Here is a 27495-nt window from a genome sequence, read left to right on the forward strand (position 1 = left end):
GAGAAGGGGAGGAAATCGAGTGGGCAGAACGAAGCAGCACACGCTCCTGCGAAGCCTGGTAACTTCAGTTGCTTTCCCCCTTCCACGCAATGCCGTTCCTTCTCACGTGTTCATTGATGAATCAGTCCTGCGTCACTACTTGCGCATAGATTTGTTTTCGTTCGCCTACTCCAGAGATAACTGGGACAGAGTATAGTAGTAGTAGTAGTAGTAGTAATGTCGGAAGGCCCCAAAACAAAGAATATCCTTAAGGTGCTCGAATTTTATAAATCCCCCTTCAGTTTATGGAGAACAGGCCCTAATATAGGAAGTCAGGTCATTGCTTCAAGGTAGAATTGTGTGATGACATGAACCGTATAGTCGCTAAACTCTTCTCCTTGCCTGGACAGAAACAACTACTCGAACACTGATTTGTTTCAAAGTAGTCTTCTCTGGACGACCACAGCGCCGTTCCAATATCAACGAGGAACTAAAATATTTAACAAGTTCTTAATGAGGAAAGCGTATGCCTCGCCGAGCGACGAAGAACCCTGCTGTATATAGAAAATTAAGTCTTCCCACTTCTGAAAGATAAAGAACTCTAGACCTATTACATGTAAATTAGCCCATAAGCTCGGAGCGCCTTCTTTTCGTGCAAGGGCCAGTGTCTTCTCTCTATATTATATTCTTCACCGGCCCGGAGCTCGACCTAGTTAGATTTTTTCTTCCTTTTTGGACCAACCGCTGAAAGTTTAAAACGCCGAATTTTTTGCGCCTTCTTAACCCTGCTCATTAAACCTTTATTACGGCTCATCCTTTTGTCTTTATATTCGGTCTAATTGTTCGTGGTAAATTGCCGAGAAGATTGTCTCAGAATCTCCCCCCCCCCCCTTTCCTTTTTTTTTAATCATTTATGAAATTGCATGCTTTGTGGCCGGGGAATATGTTCAGCAGAGAATTTTTTTTAAAGAAAATAGATTGAGACTGAGAAGGTCGTTAGCAAGTGCTGGCTAATCTTTACCAGGGTTAAAGAAAAACAAATGAAGAATGAAGGTAATAAAGAAACGAGAGGTTCAAATGGGCTAATAATAAAAATCCAACCGCCTTTTGTCTTTAAATTTATTTCATCTCTTATTCACTTGCAAGTGGGAAGACTGCGTTTTAACTCCAAAGGGAATTAAATTTAATGGACCTGTATCCTGTTGTTTAACGTCGCGCATTTCTGCTTTTAGTTTAATCGTCACGATGGAACGCAGATTATTATTTATTTACATGTATTTTTTTATGTAGCCAAGTAAAAGTGGCAAATGTGGACAAATTTCATGTTGCATATTTTGAGATATATTATAGATTTTTCGTTTACTCTATACATTTTACATAAAATACTGTGTTTTCGCCATTTCTCTACTTTTCATAGAGTAACGTAGATATATTTGTGGGACAAATATTATTCGAGATGTAATTTCTCAAAAAGTTTCTTTAAATTTTATCTGATTATGGAAGTCCCTTCACCTTACTTTCACTTAATCTTGTCTTAAGCCATGAAAATCACACCGCAAAAAATCGAGACTCCGTATATACTTTGTTCTTCCTTACTGCCGTATTTCTTAAGTAACCCTGCTGGTTCTGCAACTGACTACTTCCCGTGCTGCTGGCAGACTTTCCGAGAACTAGTGTACACTCGAATCAAGATAATACTGTTCAGAAATTACGGAAATGGTCGAAGACTACGAAAAATATTTAATATTTTTTTAATAAAATATTTCAGGTTTCCTTTCTACATATTTATGAAGAAGGGCTTAACTGTCAGACCCTATCATTTGATCATTGATGCCATGTATATACAGGGTGGTAATGCATGTGGTAATAATGATTTTTCCTTTGACTTTTAGTAAACAGTATATTTATTGAGAGTATCTTATCCTAAATTATGTCATCAATCTATTCTCAATATTCTAATTATTCAACAGGTTCAATTTGCTTGTAAAAGGAACATTGACATACAATTCAGTTACGTTAAAGCACATAATATTAACGTAGGAAATGAACGTGTGGGCTTATATGCTAAACAAGCCTGAGACTTACAACACATAAGTTCCAACAGATTATGGTATATGGATTTATTACCACGAGTAAAAATAAAAATCACGGATCGATGGAACGAATGGTGCAAGGAACAATTTAAGGTTGTGGGTAATGCATATAGATGGATAGCAGACTTTGCAACTAAAGACCCATTGTTCTATTTGTACACACTCCCACGGCAGGTCATAGTTTTCATCAATAGGTTAAGAACGAGACACGTGCGTTCACCAGCACACCTAGCAAAAATACATTTTAAAACTCAACAAAATTTGCAAATGTGGTAATGAAAATCCTGATGCGCATTCTTAGAATGCCTAATTTTCTCATCAATGAATCACACTCTATAAAGGTATATACAACGCTTGAAAATTTCATTTCCCATATCACTCTCTTCCCTTCTATCAGAATTATCTCCTCCACTAATATGGCTTCTATATGCATATGCACGAAAATGTAGGCTTGAAATATAAAATTATTTTTATAAAATAACAGCAAAATTTATGTTTGTGATACTGGTGAACTTGAGTGACCATCTACCAACTTCAGAAGAAAAGCATTAAAACAAATACAGGCCGTACTTGAAGCGAGCATACTTCGAGAATGGTCTTGCAGTGCGGTCTTGAAGTCGTGGACTGGAAGTGAAGATCTTTCGAACAGCACTTCGACTGCAGCGCCAAATACGATCAGTAGATATAACTGAGGACACGTTGGTTTTCCACGTTTTAAACACTTGTTTTTCACCACAGAAATCACATAGCATTTGTAAATGTTCTAATACATTTCCACACATTAGAAGAACTGCAACAAACAACTTGCTGGCTTTGTACCTCCGCGATTTCAAACAAATGAACAACAAGTCCACTTGTCACGCCAGAAAAAAAAACAACACTGATTATTAATTTAGTATTATTATATTGCATTCAAAATAAACATATAAACAAGATCTATCACGGCTGTCATTTCAGGAAATTAGGTTCTCATTTACATCTTAAACGAATAACACTGACGGAAATATGTTATTTTTAAAATTTCCCAACCACTCGCAGACAGTTGACAAATTTAGTACAAGAACTTTCTCTTTTCTTCTGCATCTATCGTTTACAAGAATTAATGTAACAAAGGATGGACTTTTGAAAAAACGGATTTCAATTGTCACAGTACAAACTGAGTTCCAGCACCAAACTGATTTTCCAAAACAGAGTTCTGGTGCGTTCGGCTCACTTTAAGCTCTGGCTGAAACAGTCAGTTGTACAGTATGTGTATACCCAAAGATAGTTCAAGTGACTTGTTTCATTGGAATCAAGTAGCAGGTTACATACGTTTTACAGGAGAGGTAAACCCTTGGAGTTTTGTGGTATATGAGATGGGTATTTTTTTTTTAATATATAAGATATAGCCCAGTGCTGGATCTACAACCCGCAAAACCCCCACAGTGCGGGGGGCGGAGACAAGTAAGCCTTATGGGAGCCCTCAGCCATTCACATAGTAGAGGGTTCGTGTACGTAAAAAATAAACGTAGTTGCTCAGGGGTGCAGGAACGAATACAATATATACAGGTAAAGGAAAAGTTCCCTGTACATGAAGGCACATTTAGGGTATGTGGGAGTGGGGCCCAACAAATCTCCAATGTCTGACATCTTGGAAGTGATGTGATCAGCGGCACGCTCTGCCCACCTTTACTCCCCACCAGGTACCATTTTATTTGCAGCTGGCTGGACCCTGGAGTTGCTTTATGCAGGGAAAAAGCCGACCTTAGATCACCCACCTAGGGTCTCCCACGTGGCAGTCAGGTTAGAATTTTACGAGAAATGAAGTGGTGAAGGTTTCTTCAACCTATCTTTAATCATCAAAAGTTATGACTTCATGATTGTAAGAACACGTGTATCATTTTCCAGGTGTGAGAAAACAGTTATATAGTGTATATCACATCACCACGGGCGCCGAAACCGGAGGGGCCAGGGCCCCTCCAGTTCTCCTCCTCCCCCCTTCCGTACCTATAAGGGGCACAATGTATAACTTTCAACATAATGCATAACTTTTGCACACAGAAACTTCGCACACACCAAGTGGGAAATTACGCAGGATTCTGCTCTGAAACGGGCATCGCCCCTTTCCCATTTTTTAAAAAAAATAGTAGAACTCAATATGGTGGACGTCCGCTTGGAACAGACCAATATGGTTCCCCCTAAGGCCATAAGCCTAACCTGTTATTTCTATAATGACCAAGTGTACCCAGCGTAACTCCTTTACTTTTTATAGGTAATCCCTCTAGGCCCTATATTTGACTTTGTCAACATGAGATCAAGAATTACAGACACACATACATTATATATATATATATATATATATATATATATATATATATATATATATATCTGTGTGTGTGTGTGTGTGAAGGTAGGTAGGTGGGGGGGGGGGCCAAGATTTGTAGATCCGGCACTGATATAGCCTGTTTTAAATAAGGCCTAGTATGAAAACTCATGAATCATAAATTAATCCAAGGATGCTGTATGAATGGAATGTTACTTTGTTCTCACTAGTATACGTATATAAGAATTACGTAATATATACTCTGCACAAATTCTTTAATGTCAATTTTTCTTGTCTTTCGCAGAACCTAATTTTGTTGGCTCCTATGACATCGGTGAATATGTCTACTTTTTCTTCCGTGAGACTGCAGTGGAGTACATCAACTGTGGAAAGAATGTATACTCACGGGTAGCAAGGGTGTGTAAGAAGGACACAGGTGGCAAGAATATCCTTAGTCAGAACTGGGCCACATACTTGAAAGCCCGCTTGAACTGCTCCATCCCAGGAGAATTCCCATTCTACTTCAATGAGATACGTAAGTATTAGATATATATATAGGGTCCAGCAATATATATCCATCATTTTCAAGTGGTAATTGATAGATAACATAATGCCATTTGTAAGACAATAACACAACACTGTTCACTTTGTCTTATTTTTTGCAAATCACATCAGGTAGATAGCCACCATTCTATGTTGTACAGAATCGACAAACAAAATTATCCATTACAGACACCAGCACTGAGGGTGGAATTGGCTGTACTTCCTCCCTAATTCTTCTCTTCAGGGTATCTAAGTTAGGGATACATGTTCAAAAACTCTGCACTTGAGATACCCCCCAGAAAAAGAAATCACAGGCAGATTACTTTTAAAATACACCTCTACTACAAAAACAGGGTGTTTAAGGGTCCAACATTCCATTGCTACAGAAATGGCATTCCTCGTGCCCTTACCTACCATGCTGGGTTTCATCCTTACTAAGGGGAATACAAACCTTTGAAAGTGGTAGATATATATTGCCAAACCCTGTAGAAGATGGGAGGGGGGTTATGTATAGAAGAAATGTTTTGAAATAAGTGTAAGAGCTCTCAGCATGCTAGGTAAACTTTTGCATTCAGCCCCCCCCCCCCCCATCCCAGCCTACTCCATCACTACGGGCCTGTAATACGGTAAAGAACCTCAAAGCATGCAGTTGGACAATAATAATAAATATTTCTTTCCATTTTTTTAAACGAGTGAATGATATTATTGTGTTGATCTTATATAATGTTTGAGACGTTTTCTTAAAATTTAACGTTAAAACGTAAACTTAAATGACAGCTAGAGCATATTGTTTTATTTCACAATTACCAAGAGGTAGAGTGAAAGCAAGCAAGTGTTGACACAAGCAGAAAATATGACCCACTTACTTTTACTGATATTATTTTGAAACTTGCATTAGGATGAAGAGGGAGTTTTAAAATATTACCACTACGCTTTATTTTATCCAACCTAATGACATTTCATTTTAATTTTGTCCACTGAATGTAAATGATCATGCAACTTAGGCTGTTGTAGCTATTGTGTTATGAACTGAACAGATTGCATTTTTCTTGGTTAAACTTCCTCTCCTCATGATACAGGGGGTGGACAAAAATATGGAAACACCCAACGAAAAACACGTTTCCGTGACTAATATGGTGTAGGAGAACCTTTGGCATGCAGAACTGCCTGCACCTGCAGTCTTCTCAGAATGGACAAATAGAGATCCTGTATGGTTTTCAAGGGAATGTTATACCATTCTTCTTGCAAAACATTGTAAGTTCCGTTAATGGTGATGGAGGTGGATATCGCGCATGCAGATTTCTCTCCAACACAGACCACAAAGTCTCAATAATATTGAGATCTGGCGATTGTGGTCGCCATGGTAGATGTGACACTTCATCCTAGTGCTCAGAAAACCAGTCCTAGACGATGTGAGCTGTGTGAACAGGAGCTTTGTCGTCTTGGTAAATGGCATCACCATTGGGGAACAAAGTTTGCACCATGGGATGGACCTGGTCGCTCAAAATGGTCACGTAGTCCTTGGCAGTGACTTGACCTTGCAGGGTAATGATGGAACCCACAGAATACCACAATATGGCTGCCCATACCATGATCGAACCCCCACCATGTTTCACTGTTGGCAGCAAACTATCGGAATCGTAAGCTTGGGCTTGCGTTCTCCGGACATAAACTCGGCCACAAGTCGGAAAGAGTGTGAAGCAGGACTCATCTGACCAAATGACATTATTCCACTGCCCCATAGTCCAAGTTTTATGACTTTGGCACCACTTTCTCCTCTTAGTGGCATTTTAATCACTGATGAGTGGCTTAGGAATTGCAGCTCATCCAGAAATACCCTACTTGTGGAGCTGCCTTCGTTCTGTTTTGATGCTGGCAGGGTTTTTTGAGCATGTCATTCGGTTCAGCAGTCACTTTTGCAGCTGTAGTCTTCTTATTTTTCGTCACAATCCTACGCAATGTTCTGGCATCTCTATCACTCAACACACATTTCCGTCCACACTGGTGTTTATCAGATGCGGTTTTTCCAGTAGTCCTGTATGCGGTCATAATCTTGGATACCGTGCCTTGCGAAACACTAAACACTTCGGCTACCTTGGTTACGGAAGCTCCAACAATTTGCCCACGTTCGAATTTTGTTAGCTCTGACATGATCCACTGCCAACTGCACAGAACACTGTCTTCACAACAAATGAAGCTTGCAACGTAGTGTGAAGGTTGGATAGGTAGTGGTAGTGGGCGAATCCGGCAGCACCACCTACAGATGTTGAAATAATAAACGTGTGAATTCAGATGTTCATTTCACGAGGTGTTTCCATATTTTTGTCCACCCCCTGTATGTAGGCTATACATATCTTCTTTTATTTCGAATAGTTATTTGTTTTATCATAAAATGAAATAATATTTTGTGCATAATATCCATCCGAGAGGACAATGCCATTGCTGTTTCAATATTTTTTTTAAATTCGGAGAAACTCACTCATTTTATATTTCAAAACTGAAGTTATTAAAATAAAATGCAAAGAAAATTCCATATGATACTTACACAGGAATGAGTGGTCCACCTGCAATACATTACCATGTAAATAACGAAATGAATGCAATAAACCTCTCCTCACATGAACAATAGCTCTGAATCTGAATATGAGGAAATTGTTGTGTGTCTTTTTGTATTAAAAGGAAATAGTTTTTAAAAATATTTCTATTCATGTTAGAATATTTTCTCTTTGCAACCGACAGTTGCTTTCATCATTATTGACCAATTATCCATGTGGCACATCATCATAATAAATGGTTGTATAGTATCTGCTTTGGGGGCCTCCCCGGTGGCGCAGTAATAGTGTTGTTGCCTTGCAATCAAGGGGCCCCGGTATTGATACCTGGTGGAGGCACATAGTGGTTCGGATTCTACTTTAAACTGAAGGTCCAGCCCCGATTAGCCTCTCTGTGCATAAAATGGACTTAAAACACCAACTCAAACAAAGTATCTGCTTTGCGTGATTTTACTAAAGTTACAGTTATGTGCTAATTTTTACAGTATCCAGCACCTCACTCATTCTTTCTTCGAATATTATATATATGAATTTTCTTAAATGTCTTTAAAATATTTGCAGTTCAGTTCTGAACAATAGGTAACATCTCAGGCATGCTAGCGATATGTCTAGATTATGGATGTTTACAATAATTTTGCCACATTGCCAAACATATTTTTTTTATCATCTGCGATTGATAAATTGTGGAAGAAGTGTGAATTTAGTTCATTCCCGAATCATAAATCAAATAGATCTCCAGTTAGCAATGTTTATTCAACCGACCTTAACAAATCTTCAATACTTTGACACATCTGTGTAGCAACATACAACAAAACATAAACACTATGAATTTTGTACATACACATTAGAGTATGTTCTTCCATTCTTTCCATTTTTAGTGTTTATCAAATATAACACACACTAATACATAAATTATACATTCATTTTTGTGGACACTGTCGGTACAAAAAATATTTATGCAATCGAATCATCATATTCACACTGTATGTTAGCAACAAATGGCAAATAAAGATTTTGCTTTTGTAATTTTAGTACGTACTTGGCGACTATTTAGGCTGAGAGGGAAGTCTGCCTCCACTAACTACCATATTTCACCACATAATTATCACACCCTGTTTTTTCAGTCCAATAATTGGTTAATAACCTATCATCACATTGGCACATCACATAATGAAAGCAATGATAGCCGTATAGACACAAAGATTAAATTTTGTATGTTTGTACTTCGTAACATTGTAGTAAATTTTCTCAAGTGTAGTATTTTGACTATAATGCACAAATCAACAACTAATGTGTTAACTTTTTTTAGACTGGAAATTGTTAACACTTTTTCTTTAAAAACAAGAAGCTTCACATAATTGTCACACCCCTTTTTTGCAAAAACAAATTGGCATAAAATCTGCAACAATTACGTGGTGAAATACAGTATGCCATTAGATGTATGTATCAGTTTAACATTGCCCCACCTCTGATTATTTTAACAACACTTTGTCTTGATTCCCTTGCAGAGGGCATTTATAAGATTCCTGGTGATGATTCACGATTCTACTGCACATTCACAACCTCCATGAACGGGTTGATGGGGTCTGCAATATGTTCGTTTACCATCAGCGACATCCAGGAAGCCTTCAAAGGGAAATTCAAACACCAGGAAACGAGCAACTCAGCATGGCTTCCAGTTCTCAGCAGCAAAGTTCCTGAACCTAGGCCAGGGGAATGTGTGAATGATACAGCAACATTGCCAGGTATTTTTTTTTCTCTTGTACTTCATGCACATTACTTGTTTACATATAGTTATTGTTATTGATGATACCATTAGAAAGAAAGGGAATTAAGAAGAAATATGAATGTTTTACACATTTTGTTGTAAATAGAATGTGGAATCAGATGCTGTAAATATGTAATATTTTGTTATGTTATATTTTTTAAACAATGCATTCATGCACATATAATGAGAAATGCTGTAATGTTCAAATAAATAGTGCATATTTCTGTGTTGAACCTATTTTCAAGAGCAGTAACAAATAACAAAAGAAAATCACTTCATGGATTACATTTCGCATCGTTTATGTTTATGAAATAACAGTGAAATCCTTTGTGTCGTAACAATGAGAAAGTGATGGAAATAGATTGTTTTCTCTCTCACAAACTGTGTTTAGATATTTGTTAATTTTGCTTAATACTTTATTTTTGAGAATTCATAAGAACTTACTTTTAACAATGGTTGAAACACCCCCCCCCCCCTAAAATGTTTAGTTGGTTAAAGCATATTTTATACGCAGTGGAAGAATGAGGTCCCATAGATCTGCTTATATTGCTACAGAGACAACACTGTCTCCATTCAGGCGAGTTTATCTCTGCAATTCGCAAATCTCATAAGACTAAATAAATATTTCTCGATAAACTCACTACAAAGAAACCACTGTGCTGTTTCCATTTGCTAGGTTGATTGGTAGTCATACAGAGTTAAATCAACATGTAAAAAATGAGTCTCTCACCTCTATAAAAATAACCAAAATAACAATGATTCACTGCCAATCGCTTCTCCCATTGTATGAAAGAGAAAGTTCAGGAACTAATAACGTGATTGATCAGTGTAAGTCCTTTTCCTCCATATTGTGGTTCAATGGACACCTTAACAAAGTGTGTACATCTAAGACTTCGAGTGAGAATCCAAATTGGCCACACTGAAACAAATTTCTTAGTTTTATGTATTATTCATAATGCATGCATCAAACACTATTTATTGTAACTAAATACTTTTATTTATTTATTTGCAGTTTTCAAATTTGTTTTGATATTGTATGACATTAGAAATAATAATCATATCTTTAACAAAAATTGATCGGATGGTAGTGATATGTCTCACACTTCTAGTAGTTTTTCATAATCATGGAAACAAGGCTTAATGGTGTTATAGTTTTCTTTAGCATGTTGAATATATTTACATTGAAAATAGAGTTGTTCATGAATATTATTAACCTCATATGACTTCCTCCAGTGTGCAAAATAAACTTTTGCATTTGGAAGGGAGGAGATGCAGGGTGATGTGATACGTTGCTGGATCTATGGCTTCATACCTACAAATAGTAATAATGATCAACAGTAGGGCTGAGTCGATACCACATTGAACCAATACCGATGCTCTCGCCGATCCATATCGATACTTGTATAATTCCAATTTAAAATAACAAAGGCTAATATATATATATAATGTGTGTGTGTGTGTGTGTAATTATTATTATTACATTTTATACGTATGCATTTCTGACGAGGGGGGCAATGAATAAATTAACCCACCAAACAATGTTCTGTTGCAACAATGCATTTCAACTTTACAGTCCTCTTTTAGATCAGTGACAATCGATTAGATATTTCAAATATTAGAGAAATATTAAGTGAAGCTAAGAGCTAGGCAATTGTGTCGTTGTCGTCTCCCTCTCCCCCAATGATGAAAAATGAGATCATGTCTCTTCAACCTCCTCTAAAACTAAGGGATCACTCTTCCCAAAACTAACATTAAATTATCCATAAACACAAGAATAATTGGCGATTTACCAGGCCCGGACACGACGTCTAAAACCAACAGTAAAGCTGTAATGTGAAATCAATCTCTTCTCTCTTTTGTCCTTTAACAAAGATAATAAAAATTAGTAAACAAAATGTAAGGAGAGAATGAAAACTTTACCAGTCTCTTGCTTCTATATCAGGTGATTGTTCAGTACAGTGATATTCCGATGTGACTTTGCTTTCGATATATATACTATCGGCAAATAATTTCTAAAATAAATGTACAGTTCTATGGCTTGGCATGGAAGGAAATCCAAACGCACCACTACACTTTCTAGAAAGTAAGTGTCATCAACTGTCATTCAAAGAAAATTATTTCCTTGCCGCATTCCTTGTGCCGAAATATGCCTGTTGAAACTCAGTTATCCAGGTCGGGACAACAAAAAGTCTAAAGTTGGAAAGGAAGAGGTGGGATTAGCCCAGGTATTTGAATTTCCAGGAATGTGCTATGTACTATATCCGAGACACGTCCACTACTTTCATGGGCGATGACCTTTTTGACTGCGGGAAGTCTCCGAAGAGACAGATGTCCACAAACACCAAAGAAAGTGGAAGGATTAGCCACAGGTGCATCATTGGTTTCTGGAACCTCATTGGGGTTATTGTTACAAGAGACCACATCTGTACGAACAAAGCCTGGTAGACTTCGAAGAAAACTAAACAGAAGCAGCGAACTCCTATGGGGATAATTTCACATTATGCTTCATTTGCACGGAAGTTTGATCTGCGTATGGATCTTTGTGTCACGTACTTGCTGTTCACAGGAACTTGAGTACAGATTCATTTAACAAATGCACAACTATTTTTCTTTTTCTTTTTTTTCTTTCTTTCTTTCTTTTTAATTAAAATAAAACAAAGGTAAGTTGGAGAACGTGAACAAACCTTTGGAAAGGAACAAATTTTGTTTTTGGTTGCACTTCTAGCGACTCAAAAACAATGGTATCGGCTAGTATTGGTGCAACAATATCAACCGATACTTACCGATACAGATACCCCTGGTCGGCTCAGCCCTAATTAACAGTAAAAATAACTGAAAGAAAACTTGAAAATAATATAATATCTGCATATTAATTTCCTCCTATTGGCTGGACTGAATTTTTATTTATCATGAGATCTTACCATAGATTCCAGCTCTTGCTTTCTTGTACTGATCAATTTTCAGTGGGGGGTAGCAACATAGGGCCCTGGAATCCTCTTGGAATGCACTAGCCAATGTTTCCCTTGTTCAAGAAATTCTCTTTGCATCCTTAGTCACCCATTATTAAACCTAAAAAAATGATGAGTTGTTAGTAGATGTTGGTGCTTCTGCTTTGTTGTACACTTGTTGTGGGACATTTGTGCACTTGAGACATCCTAAGATTGCTACAGTAGCAGTGCTCTGGTGTTGATAAACTTTCTATCTTGTCATTCACTGTATCATATATGTACATTTTGGTTCCTGCAAGTTTTAGTTTTAAAAAAATACTAATACTACTTTACTGTTGCAGATACGGTATTGAACTTCATCCGATCTCACCCTCTGATGGACGCTGCTGTGGCTCATGAGAATGCAAAACCTGTTTTTTACAAGAGAGACGTTTTATTCACACATATTGTTGTTGACAAAGTGAAAGTAGGCATTTACGGAAATCAACAGGAGTACACCATTTACTATGTGGGGACAAGTAAGTTTACACAAATATACACAAATATAAAATTTAACATGTAATATCTTTTTGCTCTGTGGTTTTGCTCAGACTTCACTTTGGATTATTTTGATTGTGTGGGTGTTCATATATGAAAACATTGAAATTTGCACATGAAATCATGTGGCATTGAACACGTTATCCTTGACAAGAATAGTCAAAGTTTAAAACATGGGAATGTAAGTTAGGTTAAAATGGTAAAAGGCAATGCTGTGCCCTGTCACTCCTACCTACTCCCATCTCTGGCTGGCAACTACAGAGACTATTCTTGTCTTATCTCCTGAGGAAGCCACATGATGTGGTGAAATCTAGAGGAAAATAGTAAGTACATGCCAAAACTGGACTTCATTACTTAGTGAAATGATGGCATGTGGTGTAAGTTATGCCTTATCTACGTTATCCTTTGTCTAGTTTACCTTTTACCTATTGTAATATTACATTTTGGGATAGAAGCTTATCTCTCAACCCCTTTTCTAGGGCCAGGGTGTAAAAATGACCCATTTCTTTCTGTGAAAGAGTTGTGGATGTGCTAAAATTGGAAAAGGGCATTTCTCCACACCACCCTCCTTACTACAATGACCTACAGATATAAGTGCTGTTTACATGCATCAAAAAATATGGCATCACTTAGAATTACTGTATTTACATTCAGTGTCACCCAATAAACAGATTCACATGCAATACTTTTTTAAATTAATACTTGATTGATCGAGTTGATGTTTTAAGTCCACTTTATGCACAGTAAGGCTAATTAGGACTGGACCTACAGTTTGAAGTGGGATCCGAACCACTATATGCCTCCACCAGGAATCAAACCCGGGACCCCTTGATTACAAGGCAACGACGCTACCGCTGCACCATCGGGGAGGCATTTTAATTAATACAGTTTTTGCTGTTCAAACTATTTGAAACGTAGGTTTTTCCCTGGCTCAGATGTTGTTTTATTTTCTGTCGGTAGAAAGTTAAATAATTTTCCACTTTGTCGAAAACATATTTGTATTTCTGTAATATTGAACACTTGCTAAAATTCTCACACCGGTGGCAGCAAGATTTGCAGTTTAGGATCACATTATACAAGTGTGCAATTTTGGTAACCCTATGCATAGAACTACACCTAGCCCTTCCCTACCCCTGCCATCAGCAGAAAGGAACGGCTTCATTAATATAATTGTAGATAAAAAATATAAACTAGTCTTCCATTATTTCAGAAGGATTATACAGTTCCTTTATCAGTTGAGTCACCCGCAGAACGACTGCTAGCACGGCGGAAAGTAAGATCGCATCTGCCAGCAAACAGGATACTATATCCACATAACTGGAGCCGCTAGCTATGTAATGAAAGAAGCTTGTACAATTAAAATGAGTACATACCTTGTTACACGAGGCGTTGAAAATTATGTCCTCGTGCATCCACACATTTACAGCTTCTTTAAAGGAAATTTTCACTAACACGTATCAGTTCCTCTTCCAAAATTCCTTCAATATCCCTCCTGATATGTTCTTTCAATTCTTCTAATGTATATTTTCGGATTTTAAAACTTCGTAGCTCACCACACAGATGTCATAAAGATGTCTGTTTCTTGTGCAAGGCACCGGAGGGATTTTTTATCGTACTTCAAGGTTTCTCCTCATTAAGCACACACCGTTTTACCCTTTGCTTCTTATCAAGAACAGACCCTGATTACCTAAATTTGTTCACAAGTATCCGAACACTGTCTCTGTGTGAAACAGGAACATCTGTGAATTCTGCTACAAAACTTATTTTAACTTCCCCTACAAGAATTCGTAATGACGTAAGAGTCATGCCTAAAAATGTGTTTGTTTCAAATTGTACGGATAGCGTGACATTATTAGACTTCAGAAAAGCACCAGATATACGTAAACTAAAACAAAACAATCTAAAACACTTCTTAACACCTTAACACTACACAAACACGTGCAAACTGGACACCAGATATCTGGATAATGAAGCACTGATGCGTTCAGTGGCAAGTCAGCGTACAGTTGTGGGTCTAAATGCCGGCGGATGTGATCTTACTTCCTGCCGAGCTAGCCGCCGTTTTGTGGGCGACTCGACTGAAAAGGGCACTGTAGAACAGGTTTCTTATGTTTAATCCTGTTTTGAAAATGAATAATAATGTACAAATAACACTGCTTGTTTCTGTAAATGCAACAATTAAGGCAATATTAGGAAATTATGGTTGTTTACATTTTGCATATGAGAATTTGAATTTCATTTTCATGATGCACAGTAATAAAAGTTATTGCCTATTTTATGATATTTTGTATTTTTTGTTAGTGCTCAAAAGTCCCGACTATAGTTATGACTTTTGTGTGGCCATCTAAATCTTAAGATAAATCTCACACAGATATTTATGTTCTAGTTACGGGATAGATTCATGGTACTCAATCAGCATAGCCTTGTTGCCGTTAATTTTATCAATCCAATAGTTTTAATCTTTTTGGGAACTTCCTACTTAGCTAGTCTCTTCCTCATAGCCTTCCTCATAGTGTATCATTCTCTTGTTTTTCCTAGACAAAGGCAAGGTGTACAAGATAGTTCAATGGTATGATGAAAATAGTGATTCCAACTCAGCATTGTTGGATATATTTGATGTTACCCCAGGAGAAGCAATAAGAGCAATGGAAATATCTACTGAAGTAAGTATGCTTGTAATATCTTTTAATAATTCATTAATGCAAAGCTGTTTTTAGTTGCAGCTTTGGTGTAGGTATTACTCTTGAAAATTCTATAAATAGTACAAATTCTGTTCTTGTTATCATTTTCTTGAAAATATATATATTTTTTTCACACCCAAATTTCATCGACACTAAAATTAACAAAGACTATTAATCAAGACAATAGTTGCAACACATATCTGCTTTTTAGTTCTCCAAATTTTCAGATCGACCTCAATAGACGACATAAAAGTTCCAAATCCAGATCGAAATTTGTTAAATGGTATAATTATATTTTGTAAATTTATACCAATTTTATCCATATCTTGTTTATATTCTTTCTAGATCTGATAAAGAATTAAGGTCAATCCAAAAATTGTGGAACCAAAAGAGGAACATGTGACTATTGTCTTTTATGTAGGGATTGTGATATAGCAGGGAATTTACCAATTCCGATGTACTAGGCTACAATATTATTTTTGAACTAATCCCCATCTGATTAAAAAAAAAAAAAATCCATTCTGACATACATAAACAGAAACCCTCTCGCTGGTCGAGGAATAGTTAGGGAAATCTGCTTGGGAATGGAAAGGAAAACTGGTAAAATCATTAAAAAAAAAAACTGGAAAAGTTAGAGAAATTGGATGGAATTTGTACTTGCCATTTCTTGTACATTTATTTTCAAAAATGTTGAATAAACTTCATTGATTTGCTTAGTATGAAGCTTTAACATTTATGTATTAGTATCTTAAAGTATTAGAAAATGATTTGGAACCACTGGTTATTGTTTAACAGAAAAATATTCTAAGAAAATCTTTGAAAGTATTGTAAATATCCTTGGATATTGTACACTGGTACAGTTATTCCATGCTTATGAGCAGTGAACAGATTTATATGTAGTAAAAATGTGCTAAATATGTAAATACATATTTAGTTATTTTCACCAAAATACAGAGTTAAATATGGACTCCAAATTGTAAAACAACACAAAACGTATTTTCATTTTCTGCTTCCAAAACAATGAATAACAAAATTTTATTGTGAGTGTTTGAATGTGAATTTCCTTCTGTTGTCTCTTAAGATGGATTTATATTGACTAAAACCGCATTCAATGTCGCAAGAAGTAATGGGAGTGTATTTCAGTTATTTGCAAGAAATTCACCCATGTCTTTCGATCACACGGAGACATGTAGTTATTGTGTGAATATGGAGTATATGTTGAGAAATATTCTGAAATATGGAAATAATATGTAAAAATAACTAAAATATGAGACAAAACATAATATATGTATAATATAGAAAATAAAACTGAAATTTTTGGTTCTACATGCCTTGATGCACAAAGATAATACAAAATACAGTGGAACCCCAATTTTATGTTCCCGGATTTTACATTTTCCCGCATTATACATTCATAACACCATTAAGCCTTGTTTCCATGATTATGAAAAAATATAAATATGCTGACCAAGGCAGTAATTTATTTTATTAAAAACATAAACTAAACGTAACGTTTCAACCTTCTAGCAAGGTTATCCATTTTAACTTGCAGTATTGACAACATAACACTCATTAATTCGTATCTTACATCATTGTAGAGTAATCTAGGAAGTTACTTAAAATTATATGCAAAACCTACAATGTCAGGGAATTTGGTGGCAAAATTAGTAGGATTCCTGTGCTTGTTAATGTACATGTATTAGGTTTTTAATTTTCACTGTTTAATCTTTCTTTCTTTTTTGTAGCATAAGTCACTATATGTTGCTTCAGACAACAGGGTTCGACAGATAGATCTTGTGATGTGCAATCACCGTTATGACAACTGTCTGCGATGTGTCCATGATCCTTACTGTGGCTGGGACAAGGATACCAGTTCCTGCAAACCATATGTACCAGGGTATGCTATTCACATTTTACATGTCGATTTTCACTGTCTCTAAATTTATAATATTTTATCTACATACGATTTCTTGACATCATTTCTTCCTTACTATACTCTTCGTAGTGCATAAAGTGACAAAAGAAAACAATAAAACATTAAACTGCTGACCAAGGCAAAATTTATTGTATAAAAATATACACTTAATTGAATTTATTGTGAATCTTCGTCTGTTAGAGGGTGGAAACGTTACATTTTTAGTGTATATTTTATACAATAAATTTTGCCTTGGTCAGCATTTTAATGTTTTATTAACATGGAAAGGAGACTTAACAGTGTTATCATAAGAAAACAATGTAAAAGTATCGATGTTTGTGCCCTAAAGAAGGGATTTTATCACAACACAATTTTTAAAACGTGCAAAATTAAGGAAGTATGACAAGAGGGAGAGTTAGAGCAACAACTGAAGGTTCTGCTCTCCTCCTAGCTTTTAAAGCCACACTGCACGGGCAAAATTGTTTTTGAAAATTCCTCCAGTTTTGAAAAACTGCCAAAGATTTACATCCATTTAGAATTCCTTCCAGAGCATTTAAGTGAACCTTTGTGTGGTTTGATGTATGGTTGTCTATCTATACCTATCTGGGATAGTATTGTTGCACAATAAGACTATTTTATAGCACAGACATATAAAAAACAGAAAAAGCAAACCATACCAAGATTCACTTGAATCCTGTAGAAGAAATTCTACACAAATACATTTTTTTCTTCTTCAGAATTTGAAATGTCATAGCGATTTTACGTAACAAAAGGCATTTTCAAAATTAGCTTTGCTGGTGCAGGTCAAAGACCTAAATGGTTTAGACTTTGGTGCCAGCACAAAGTAAGCTGTTGTGAATTACAAATAAGTACCACCTGTATATGCCATTTTCTCCTTTTTTGTCCCTCTCTCTTTTTCTCTCTCCCTTTTTTTTTCGAAACATTGCTCTCCACACATGATAAAATGAGAAAAATCAGGACATCCTTGCTTTCACAGATGCAAGGTTGGAAGCACCAACATTTGTCAGCTGGTGAGAATCTAGGAATCCACCTACAAGAAAGAAGTTTTTGCTATTCACCTCCCTAAAATTTCCTATTTAATGGTTAATCTTTAAATCATAATATCTAAGTGCATTTCCACGTTCCATTTGTATGATCATCTGAGATAGATTTTCAGTAATTTCAGAAAAAGTTGCTCTAAAAATTGAATAAATTCTATATTTTCATCTTATTGATATTATTCATATTTTGTAGTATTAAGAGCAGGGTCATTCCATACCATTTCGACCAACCAGTGTCGCATCACCATTTTTAAAAATATTTATAATTTGACCACTTATTTCGACATTGTTCAAGTGTTCAAAACTAACATTGAATTTTTTTTTCAGGCTTGCGTTTGGATCTGGCAGCCATTTTTAATCAGCGGTGTATGGTGATTTTAGCATTTTCAGACCTTCACACAAATCGCTGTAACTTCTGTTCTATAATTCCAAATGTAATGATTCAAAAACAATTTTCTTCAAAACTAAATGCTCTTTATTTTAGTTTGTTATCATTTTTGATTCCAGATTAGTAGTTTCCATGCTATACTACAATAAATCCGATAGATTTTTTAAAATAATTTCTCCATCTTTAGGGCACAATATAACCGTGAAGGGGGCAAAACACCTTAATCATATTTCTCATGTTTACTATGTGATGCTGGGTAAGCCCAAAAATTGTTTAAACATATGAGGTGCCTGGGCCTTCTTTTTATCTATAAGCTCCCCAAAATTGAAAATTTTGAAAAAATCAAAAGTTTGACGCCATGTATCCCCAAATGGGTGACGGAGGAAAAATCTGAAATTTGCACCACAGTGTGAACTCTTCATGCACAACATAATATTCAAAGTTGGTGAAGGTGTTTTTCCGAATAAGAAAAATATTTGTACCCCAAAATAGCCCCTTTACAATACTAAATGAAGCACGTGTGGGAAATGAAGAAACTGCAAGGCAAAAGATAACTATAAATACATATGTTTATCAATTTTCGGGCTTACCCGGCACCGCACAGTAAACATGAGGTGTTTTGCCCCCTTCATGGTTATATTGTGCCCTAAAGGAGAAATTATTATATGTAGCCAGAGGTTGGTGTGAGCATACATATTACATAGCATATCAATAAAAATTGTGAAAATACCAAATTGTACAACTGTCTATATGGAAGTACTAAAGCTAAGAGACTAATAGCAATGGAGGGATGTTGAATGTTTTTAATTTTTCTTCCAGTTTACTTCAAGATGTAACCAATTCGACCGTGGGCATTTGTGATAGCTGTGTTGTGAAGAAGAAGATGCTAGTCACATGGGGTCAAAGCATACATCTTGGTTGCTACTTCAAGATGCCTGAGGTTCTAAATGGACAGACTGTCACGTGGTATCATCACAGCAAAGAAAAGGGCCAATATCCAATAATATACAGGTATGTATTGTATTGGACAAGGTAGGATTTAACATCTGAATAGAACTAAACTGATGTATTTTAAGTCCTCCTCCGTGGTCGTGTGGTCTAAGGTGCTAGGCTTTGGACTCCGACTGCGGGAAGGCATGGGTTCAAGTCCACCTGGGTTCAGTATCTGGGTTTTCGGCCTGTGTATAGGAACTGTGGCAACCCACCATTGTGAGAAAATTGGGGAGCTACAAGTGAGTAGCATAACCCGGTTTCGGAAATCTCTATAACGGCTGAGGGTTCGACATGCTGACCCCATGTCACCCCATTACTGGTTGAAGATCTCTACACCTCTAGTTAGGATTGTGGGAGGGAGACTGGCAGTTGGGTGATAGGCCAAGGCCCTTCGAGGGCTGTCGAGCCATAGGTACAATGTATTTTAAAGTACCAGTTCAAATGTAACCACTCTGGTCAATACTTATCTGGAGTGCAGTTATCCTGCAGGGTCTGCAAATGTTTCATGACACTTTCACGAAGTATTAGAAGCAGTGGCTGCCATGGGGGGGGGGGGGGGGCAGTTGCCTCCCACCTTTTGCCATGGCATTATAACCTCTTAATGCTGAGCCTTGTCTACCAAGAGAAAGTAAAAACTGTCCTTGCCCCCCCCCCCCACCCTTTTTGCAGTTTTGTCACCCAATTGCAGCTACTGATTATTAGCTGTTAGAATGAAGTGACAAATATCCCTCCAGTGTATGAAAAAGCACTTGCTGTACATGTACGAACAACAGACCAAGGTGATACGATGCACACTACTGAGAAAATGGTCAAACCGAGTGACAAACAAGCAACATGTGCACTTGTCACTCTGAAAAGTTGTATTTATTTCTGAAGGTTCATTTTCAAGTGACTAGTGTCGCTTGTCACTTCATCTGAAAGCTCCCTAAAACATGAAAGGTATGATTGACAAGTAGTCTTATTTGTTCTTTTAGTGGGGTAAAATACATATATTGATGAGGGTAGCTGTGATATACAACCCTTTGCACATACATTTGTAATCAATGAACATTCTTGAACTTTCTTAATGATCTAAAGGTTAAAATCCAACAATTTTATTAATAATATTTCCTAATAACATTAGTTCTAATGTCTTACATACTGTACTTTAACATAGAGTTCCCAGATATTCGATGAAGAAATATGGGACAAATACTTTTCAAAATCACAGCACGAAGTTACAAAAAGGGCAACCAATGTCTACCATGAAACTGTTCAAATAATGTAACTGTTATTTCCACATTTGAAATATAAAAAGAAATAACTGTGGGTGATCTTCTGTACAGTGTTATATTTTGATTCAAATTAACAAAATACTCAGCAACACAAAAGTTAGTCTTACTCATGTTATTGATTACATAGCATGGCTAAGTAAAATAATTAACTGTTTACATGAGGAGATAGTTCATGGAACACACACTTGATGCAGTTTTGTTACCCAAAAAATTAGATTGTAGGCCAGGCACAGACAGCTTCCCTTGGTTGTGAAAGAATGACTCTTGTATACATGCATGGAACTGTAGTATTGTAATAAGGGCAGAAATGAGGACCGAGAGAGAGGGGCAGGGGGAGGGGGCTTGAGGTGCTGTGTGTAAACAAGATCACTGTGCGCAGAGGGTTTGCCAGCCTATCATACTATACTTCCCCACTACATAGAAAGATAAGATGCTCTAGAATGATACCAGGTTGAGTCAACAATTTCAAATATTGAAATACCTGTTGCAAAGACTTTGAGGAGAGGGAGGGACAAGAGGACGGCTTAATAAAAACTGGGACATTCCCATATTTTACGGGATACATTTAACATCAGTTACGTGGGTCGATGTAAAATCCTAGCTGGGACAGATGCTTAGAAGAGTTCGTGGATAGGGGAAGGGATGCTTGAATGGATTAATATGGATACAGTGCTGTAAGTGGAGGATGCATAGGCAAACTACGTAGCTGGAGGGATGCTTTATGATAATTTTCTTAACTGGGGGGGATTTGCATGCCCCCTACTTCGAGCACTGACATGGTTTGAAAAAACACCATAGGAAAATGTTGAAATGTCACGGAAGATGCTTGTTAAGTATAATTCACGCGGTTTATATTACAGGCGTCGTTCAAGGTTGACCAAGACTTTTATTTCTAGACAGGAAATATACATACATAGAAGCACCAAACTATGTCAGTTTTTCAAAGTATTCACCCTGAACATCCAGACACCGTTGCCATCGTTGTGGAAGTTCCGTGGTGCCTTTGGCGTAGAAAGTAGTAGATTGGTGTCGTAACCACTGCAGGACAGCGTTCTTGAGTTCCTCATCTATCTGGAAGTGCTCCTGCCCAAATGCTCTTTAAGAGCCCCAAACAAGTGGAAATCACCGGGGGCTAAATCTGGACTGTAAGGACTGTGTGGTAAAATCTTCCAGTGCAAGTTGGCCAGTGTTGTTTGAGTCAAATAGGCCGTGTGTGGCCTGGCATTGTCATGGAGAAGAATGACATGTTTCGACAATATTCCACGTCTTTTCATCCGGATGGCCCCACATACAGCAGGGTGAAGCAGTGTTGAGTAATACTGGGCATTAATTCTGGTACCTTTCTCCAAAAAATCCACATGGATAACACCTTTCATGTCCCAGAAGACAGTTCCCAAAATCTTACCGGCAGACGTGTCTGTGCAGTTCATTTGCTACCAACTCCCGCCATTCACTGAACTGTTGACACCATTCGTACACTCTTGCCCATGACAGCGTTTGTTCACCATACTGTGCTCCTAGCCTACACCACATTTCAGCAGGTTTCACCTTGTCCTTCACGAGAAATTTCAGTATACACCGCTGTTCCACAGCAACAGATACACTACTTGCTGCCATCTTTGTTTACACTACTGCACATGCGACAAATGCATCGCAAAGAATCATGGTTCTCGCAAGTAATGCTGCGCTACATTGATTCATTAATATTTTACGCATGAAAGTCTTGGTCAACCTTGAACCACCCTTGTATATGAATATTGACTTGAGTTTCTTTCACATGGGATAAAGCAGCAAAAAGTAAATTTGAGAAATTTTCAATAGCAAGATTGTTATTGATTTGGTGTTTTAAGTCCACTTTATGCACAGTAAGGCTAATCAGGACTGGACCTATAGCTTAAAGTGGGATCCGAACCACTGTGCCAAGTGCCTCCAGCGGGTATCAAATCCAGGACCCCTTCATTACAAGGCGACAACACACCACTGCACCATAGCAAGAAACAGTTCGTATGCTCTTAGTACCCCTTCCCACCTAAATAAAAACATAGAGAGATTGCCATATTTGCCTGTGTATAAGATGCACCGGCACTCTTTTTTTGTCCACATTTTTTTAGGAAAAAGCTTTATCACTGAATGTATAACTAATTTACAATATTTCAAATATTAAGTAACATGCAGGTTTACTTTGAACAAATAACTTACGTAATCTAACTAGAATAGAATACATTTTAATATTCTTCGTCACATACTGCAAGGAAGCAAGAAAGAGGTCGTCCCAGATATAAAGGCAATCAAAAAATGAGTATCAACATATGAGACGCACCCTGTTTTTCAGACCTATTTTTAAAAGAAGAAAGTGCATCTTATACACCGGCAAATGTGGTATTTGTTTCATTTGGAACTATTATTTTGAGTTAAGGTTTTGCTTTTATGTAGATTGCTTTTATGTAGAAAACAATCAGTGTTTGCATTTTTATTTACATCCTATGATCCCGCAAGCACTTTTAATTTTTTTGACCAAGTGCTGTGTATATTGTTTTAACATTTACAGTAATCCTCAGTTTTACATTTTTCAAGGGACCAATATTAAAAAAACTTTAAAACTGAAAAATTGTAAAATCATGGTTCCACTGTACTTTTGCTTTGTTCTCCAAATTTATTTCTTTGCACAGGTATTTATTTTTATAAAAGATTTAGTTTTGCCAAATATGTTCAGAGAGAGAGAAAAGTTATAATGTTATTACATCCAATTTTTTTTTCTTCCATTTGGGATCAGGGCCTCCCCAATGGCGCAGTGGTAGCATCGTTGCCTTGAAATCAAGGGGTCCCGGGTTCGATTCCCGGTGGAGGCACATAGTGGTTCGGATCCCACTTTAAACTGTAGGTCCAGTCCCGATTAGCCTTACCATGCATAAAGTGGACTTAAAACACCAAATCAATCAATCAATCCATTTGGGATCAGTATATCAGTTTGTTAATAGTACATTGGTACGTTCTGTGTATGGTGGTTGGTGACTGATTATTGTGTGTGTTTTCAGGCCTGATAAATACATCGAGACATCCGAGCATGGTCTTGTAATCATATCTGTAGGTGAAGCAGATGCTGGACGTTACGACTGTTGGATGGGTGGTTCCTTGCTATGCAGCTACAACATAACAGTTGACGCACATCGGTGTAGCCCACCCAACAAATCTCAAGACTACCAGAAGATTTATTCAGATTGGTGTCACGAGTTTGAGAAGTACAAGATCGCCATGAAAACTTGGGAGAGGAAGCAAGTGGTGAGTACTGACTTTTATGAGTTATTGTCCCATTTACAAGATGGAGAAAATGTATAGATTAACAAGTTTTCTCCGGTGACGGCAATCAATTTACAAGTTGAAATTTATGGAAGTATTTGTAGGACAATGTTTTGCCACAAAATTTATAAAAATTATGAATTTTCCATAATTTCTGAAATATTGAGTCTGAAAGTGCCTTAAGGGCATGTGGGAAGGGTTTCCGCCTTGAGATGCAAGGTTCTCCCTTCCACTACCCTTGCAATGGGCTGCGAAGCACTGCTGCCAATTTAGCTCTTTTGGAGCCAGATCTGGCTTTTCCCCGCACGCATTTGGCTCCTACAATTTAAAATGCTCCAAGGATTTTTTTAGCTCCACGAGGGTAAATTTAGCTCCAAATCTAACCCTTTTACAAGGGTTGTTCCAAAAGTTCGTGGACTGAGATCACTATTCGGAGTCAGAGTCAGTATGAGGGTTGGTGTGAGTTTCCTTTTCGAAATAGCACCTTTCACACACTATACACAGATTCCAGCGATGCATTAGCTTCTCAAACACATGTTGCAGACCATTTTCTGAGAGTCTGTGTAAGGTAGTGGATGTGACAGCTTTCACTTTCTGGTCTTTGCTAAACTTCCTTCCACGTAACTCTTTTTTAAGTTGGAAACTCCCAGAAATCGCAGGGTTCAAGGTCTGGGCTATATGGAGGATTGTCTAGACTGCCCACCAATTTTCTACAAAGCTGCCATAACTTGCCATGATGCTAATAATCTCTATTTACAGTTTGATTACTTGGAACCTAATGCTGCAGTACTATTCCACGGATATCAAAAAATAAAATCAACATTAACTTCACAATGTTCTCATCGTGTACTGATGTTGATGGATGCCTACTTCTTGCCTTATCCTGCACATTGCGTTTACCTTCCTTAAAATGCTTCTGATCTGCCCATTTCTTTGTCACCATAAGCTTCTTTGATCATCTCAAACGTTTCCTGGCCACTTTTGCGTAACTTCACACAAAATTCAATAGCGATCCTTTGTCTGGTAATTATCGGTATATCATTCTCATCCGCCATTGTAATACACTCTGCATTTCGACTTTTATAGCGAGCAAACAAACAACAGCTGCACATTGGTTCACTTGTACATTAACAAAGCACACCACAGGCTATCGTCACGTGCAACAATCACAGACTCGACTTACACAGAATCAGTGCAGTGTTGCCAATCCACGAACTTTCGGAACTTCCCTCGTAGTATTATACTGTCGATAAATTTGTATCCACAGTATATGCTTCATGATATCTAAAACAGTCCAAAGCTGCAAGCTTACGAAGTAAGAATCATGTTACGTGTCAGATGGGGATTCCTTACGGTGCTCTTTGTTGTAGAGAGGTAAGCTCTAACAAAGGGCTTCAGCTGGGAAGGTCTCTAAGTAACGGGTCATACCTTTAGCATACAGTAACTGCCATAAGGGAGAGACCCAGATGCAATTTAATTCTTGGGGTGGTGATTTCAGGTGGGAATTTTTTAAGCTGTCCTGTATGCAGCAACTCTTTAAATAATGGGTACAGTAAAGACAGCCAGAGGGTGGTGCTGATCACATAGTCCCCTCAACATGTTGCAATATGCAGGGCTAGCTTTGCCTAACAATTCTAACCTGTTAGTAGTTTTTGAAGTAGCAAGAACACAATAAAAATTGCATAAAATTGTATCTAGTCTTGTAGTGAAGCATGTCAATTATTCTAGGGTAGGCAGTACTGAGTGTATTTTGGAAAAGAAGGGGGGGGGGGGGCAGCCATAGGTGCCAATTTTTGGGGAGGCCCAAAGCTAACCATAAAGACCGATTTCTCTCAGTTAAGGGGGGGGGGGAGCGAACATTTTTTTAAAAAAATCAATAGTAGAGACCTAAGAATATGCACACTTGAGTTAACCTTTGAAAAATTGTATTTACAATTACTAACTCTGACAACAAAAATATTCATATCAAATCGAACCTGATGAGCTGGACAAAAAAAATATTATATTGTGATTATATAATTATGTAACATAATACTTCATATGTAACTTTTAACTGAGAATTTCATTATTATATTTTGTTTATATACTGAACTTTTTCGCACAATCCTTCATGGGAGTTTAATATCTTCACACATATACACAAACACATTTTTTTTAACGTTGGTTATGCATTGTATAAATATGTTACACTGTCCACAGTTATGCTGTAAGAACTAACACACATATGTTTACAGGTATAAGTAAAAAAAAAAAGTACTAATCCTGATTAAACAAAACAGTGGCATATTGCAAAACAGAATATTTTCAACGTCTAGTCAATTTTTATGAAGGGAAACAACATTCAATGAAATATTTCATGGTCCCTTTAGTGTCAATATTATCCATTTTTCCTTATGTACTTGATACAGTGCTACAGAGTTAAGATGCTTTTGGGTCATCGTACTTCAAAAATAATTATTGAGGTGATGCAAAGCACAAACTACTTCCAGCCTCCCAACAAGAATACAGCGTCAAAAGCAAGTGCATTAGTCTATCAGCTGTTCTTAAATAGTTCTAACTATGCACCATGGGTACAGATCGGAACATGGAATATATATAGCATATCGTTTAGATTTTTTTATGAACTTACTAACTGATTTGTGTTATTCATTTTGCCGTCCTAGTTCGATAAATAGTTCAATTTAGATAATTAATGTTCCACCAAATTATTATCATGATGGTATTTTCACAAAGTATTTTTAGTTCTCTGAGATAGGGACAGGATTATGCCACTTTGTCATTTGCAGATGCAAAACCATGCTTCTTGTCACCTAGGACAAAGTCACTCTTTTTATTGCCATCCCAGGCACATATATAGAACTATATTTCGGGATTGGTCCGAGCCAAGAGTTTTGCATGTAATAATAATGATAATATGAGAGTTTAATTAATAGGTTGATACGAGCAATGTGTGTAATAAGCCAATTAAGTTTTATACAAGAGTTTGTCAACAAAGTTACTATTTATATTTTTAAATTTCTTCTTGAAATACTCAGTGTTCTCCGTTCTCAAACTGTCTGCTGTCTATTGCACCAATTAGAATGAAGATGTATTGTTACAAAACCCTGAGCTCAGTACATCCACTTGCCACAATTCACTGCTACCAGGTGTGCCGGTTAATAATT

General features: G+C 37.0%; 1 protein-coding gene across 3 annotated transcripts in view; it reads left to right on the forward strand.

Annotated features, from left to right (window-relative positions):
* The window catches only part of Sema2a (Semaphorin 2a), a 1542453-nt gene that overhangs the window by 1502915 nt on the left and 12043 nt on the right, over positions 1 to 27495 (forward strand). For all 3 annotated transcript variants that reach the window (XM_083118491.1, XM_083118494.1, XM_083118493.1), the window contains 7 exons: positions 4679 to 4909; positions 8978 to 9214; positions 12527 to 12703; positions 15261 to 15385; positions 17149 to 17300; positions 19587 to 19778; positions 24070 to 24313. In XM_083118491.1, coding sequence (XP_082974617.1) covers positions 4679 to 4909; positions 8978 to 9214; positions 12527 to 12703; positions 15261 to 15385; positions 17149 to 17300; positions 19587 to 19778; positions 24070 to 24313 — 1358 coding nt within the window. The remainder of the gene's footprint in view (positions 1 to 4678; positions 4910 to 8977; positions 9215 to 12526; positions 12704 to 15260; positions 15386 to 17148; positions 17301 to 19586; positions 19779 to 24069; positions 24314 to 27495) is intronic.

This window comes from Lepisma saccharinum, chromosome 3 (assembly GCF_977018435.1).
Source record: "Lepisma saccharinum chromosome 3, izLepSacc3.1, whole genome shotgun sequence".
NCBI classification, from domain to species: Eukaryota; Metazoa; Arthropoda; class Insecta; order Zygentoma; family Lepismatidae; genus Lepisma; species Lepisma saccharinum.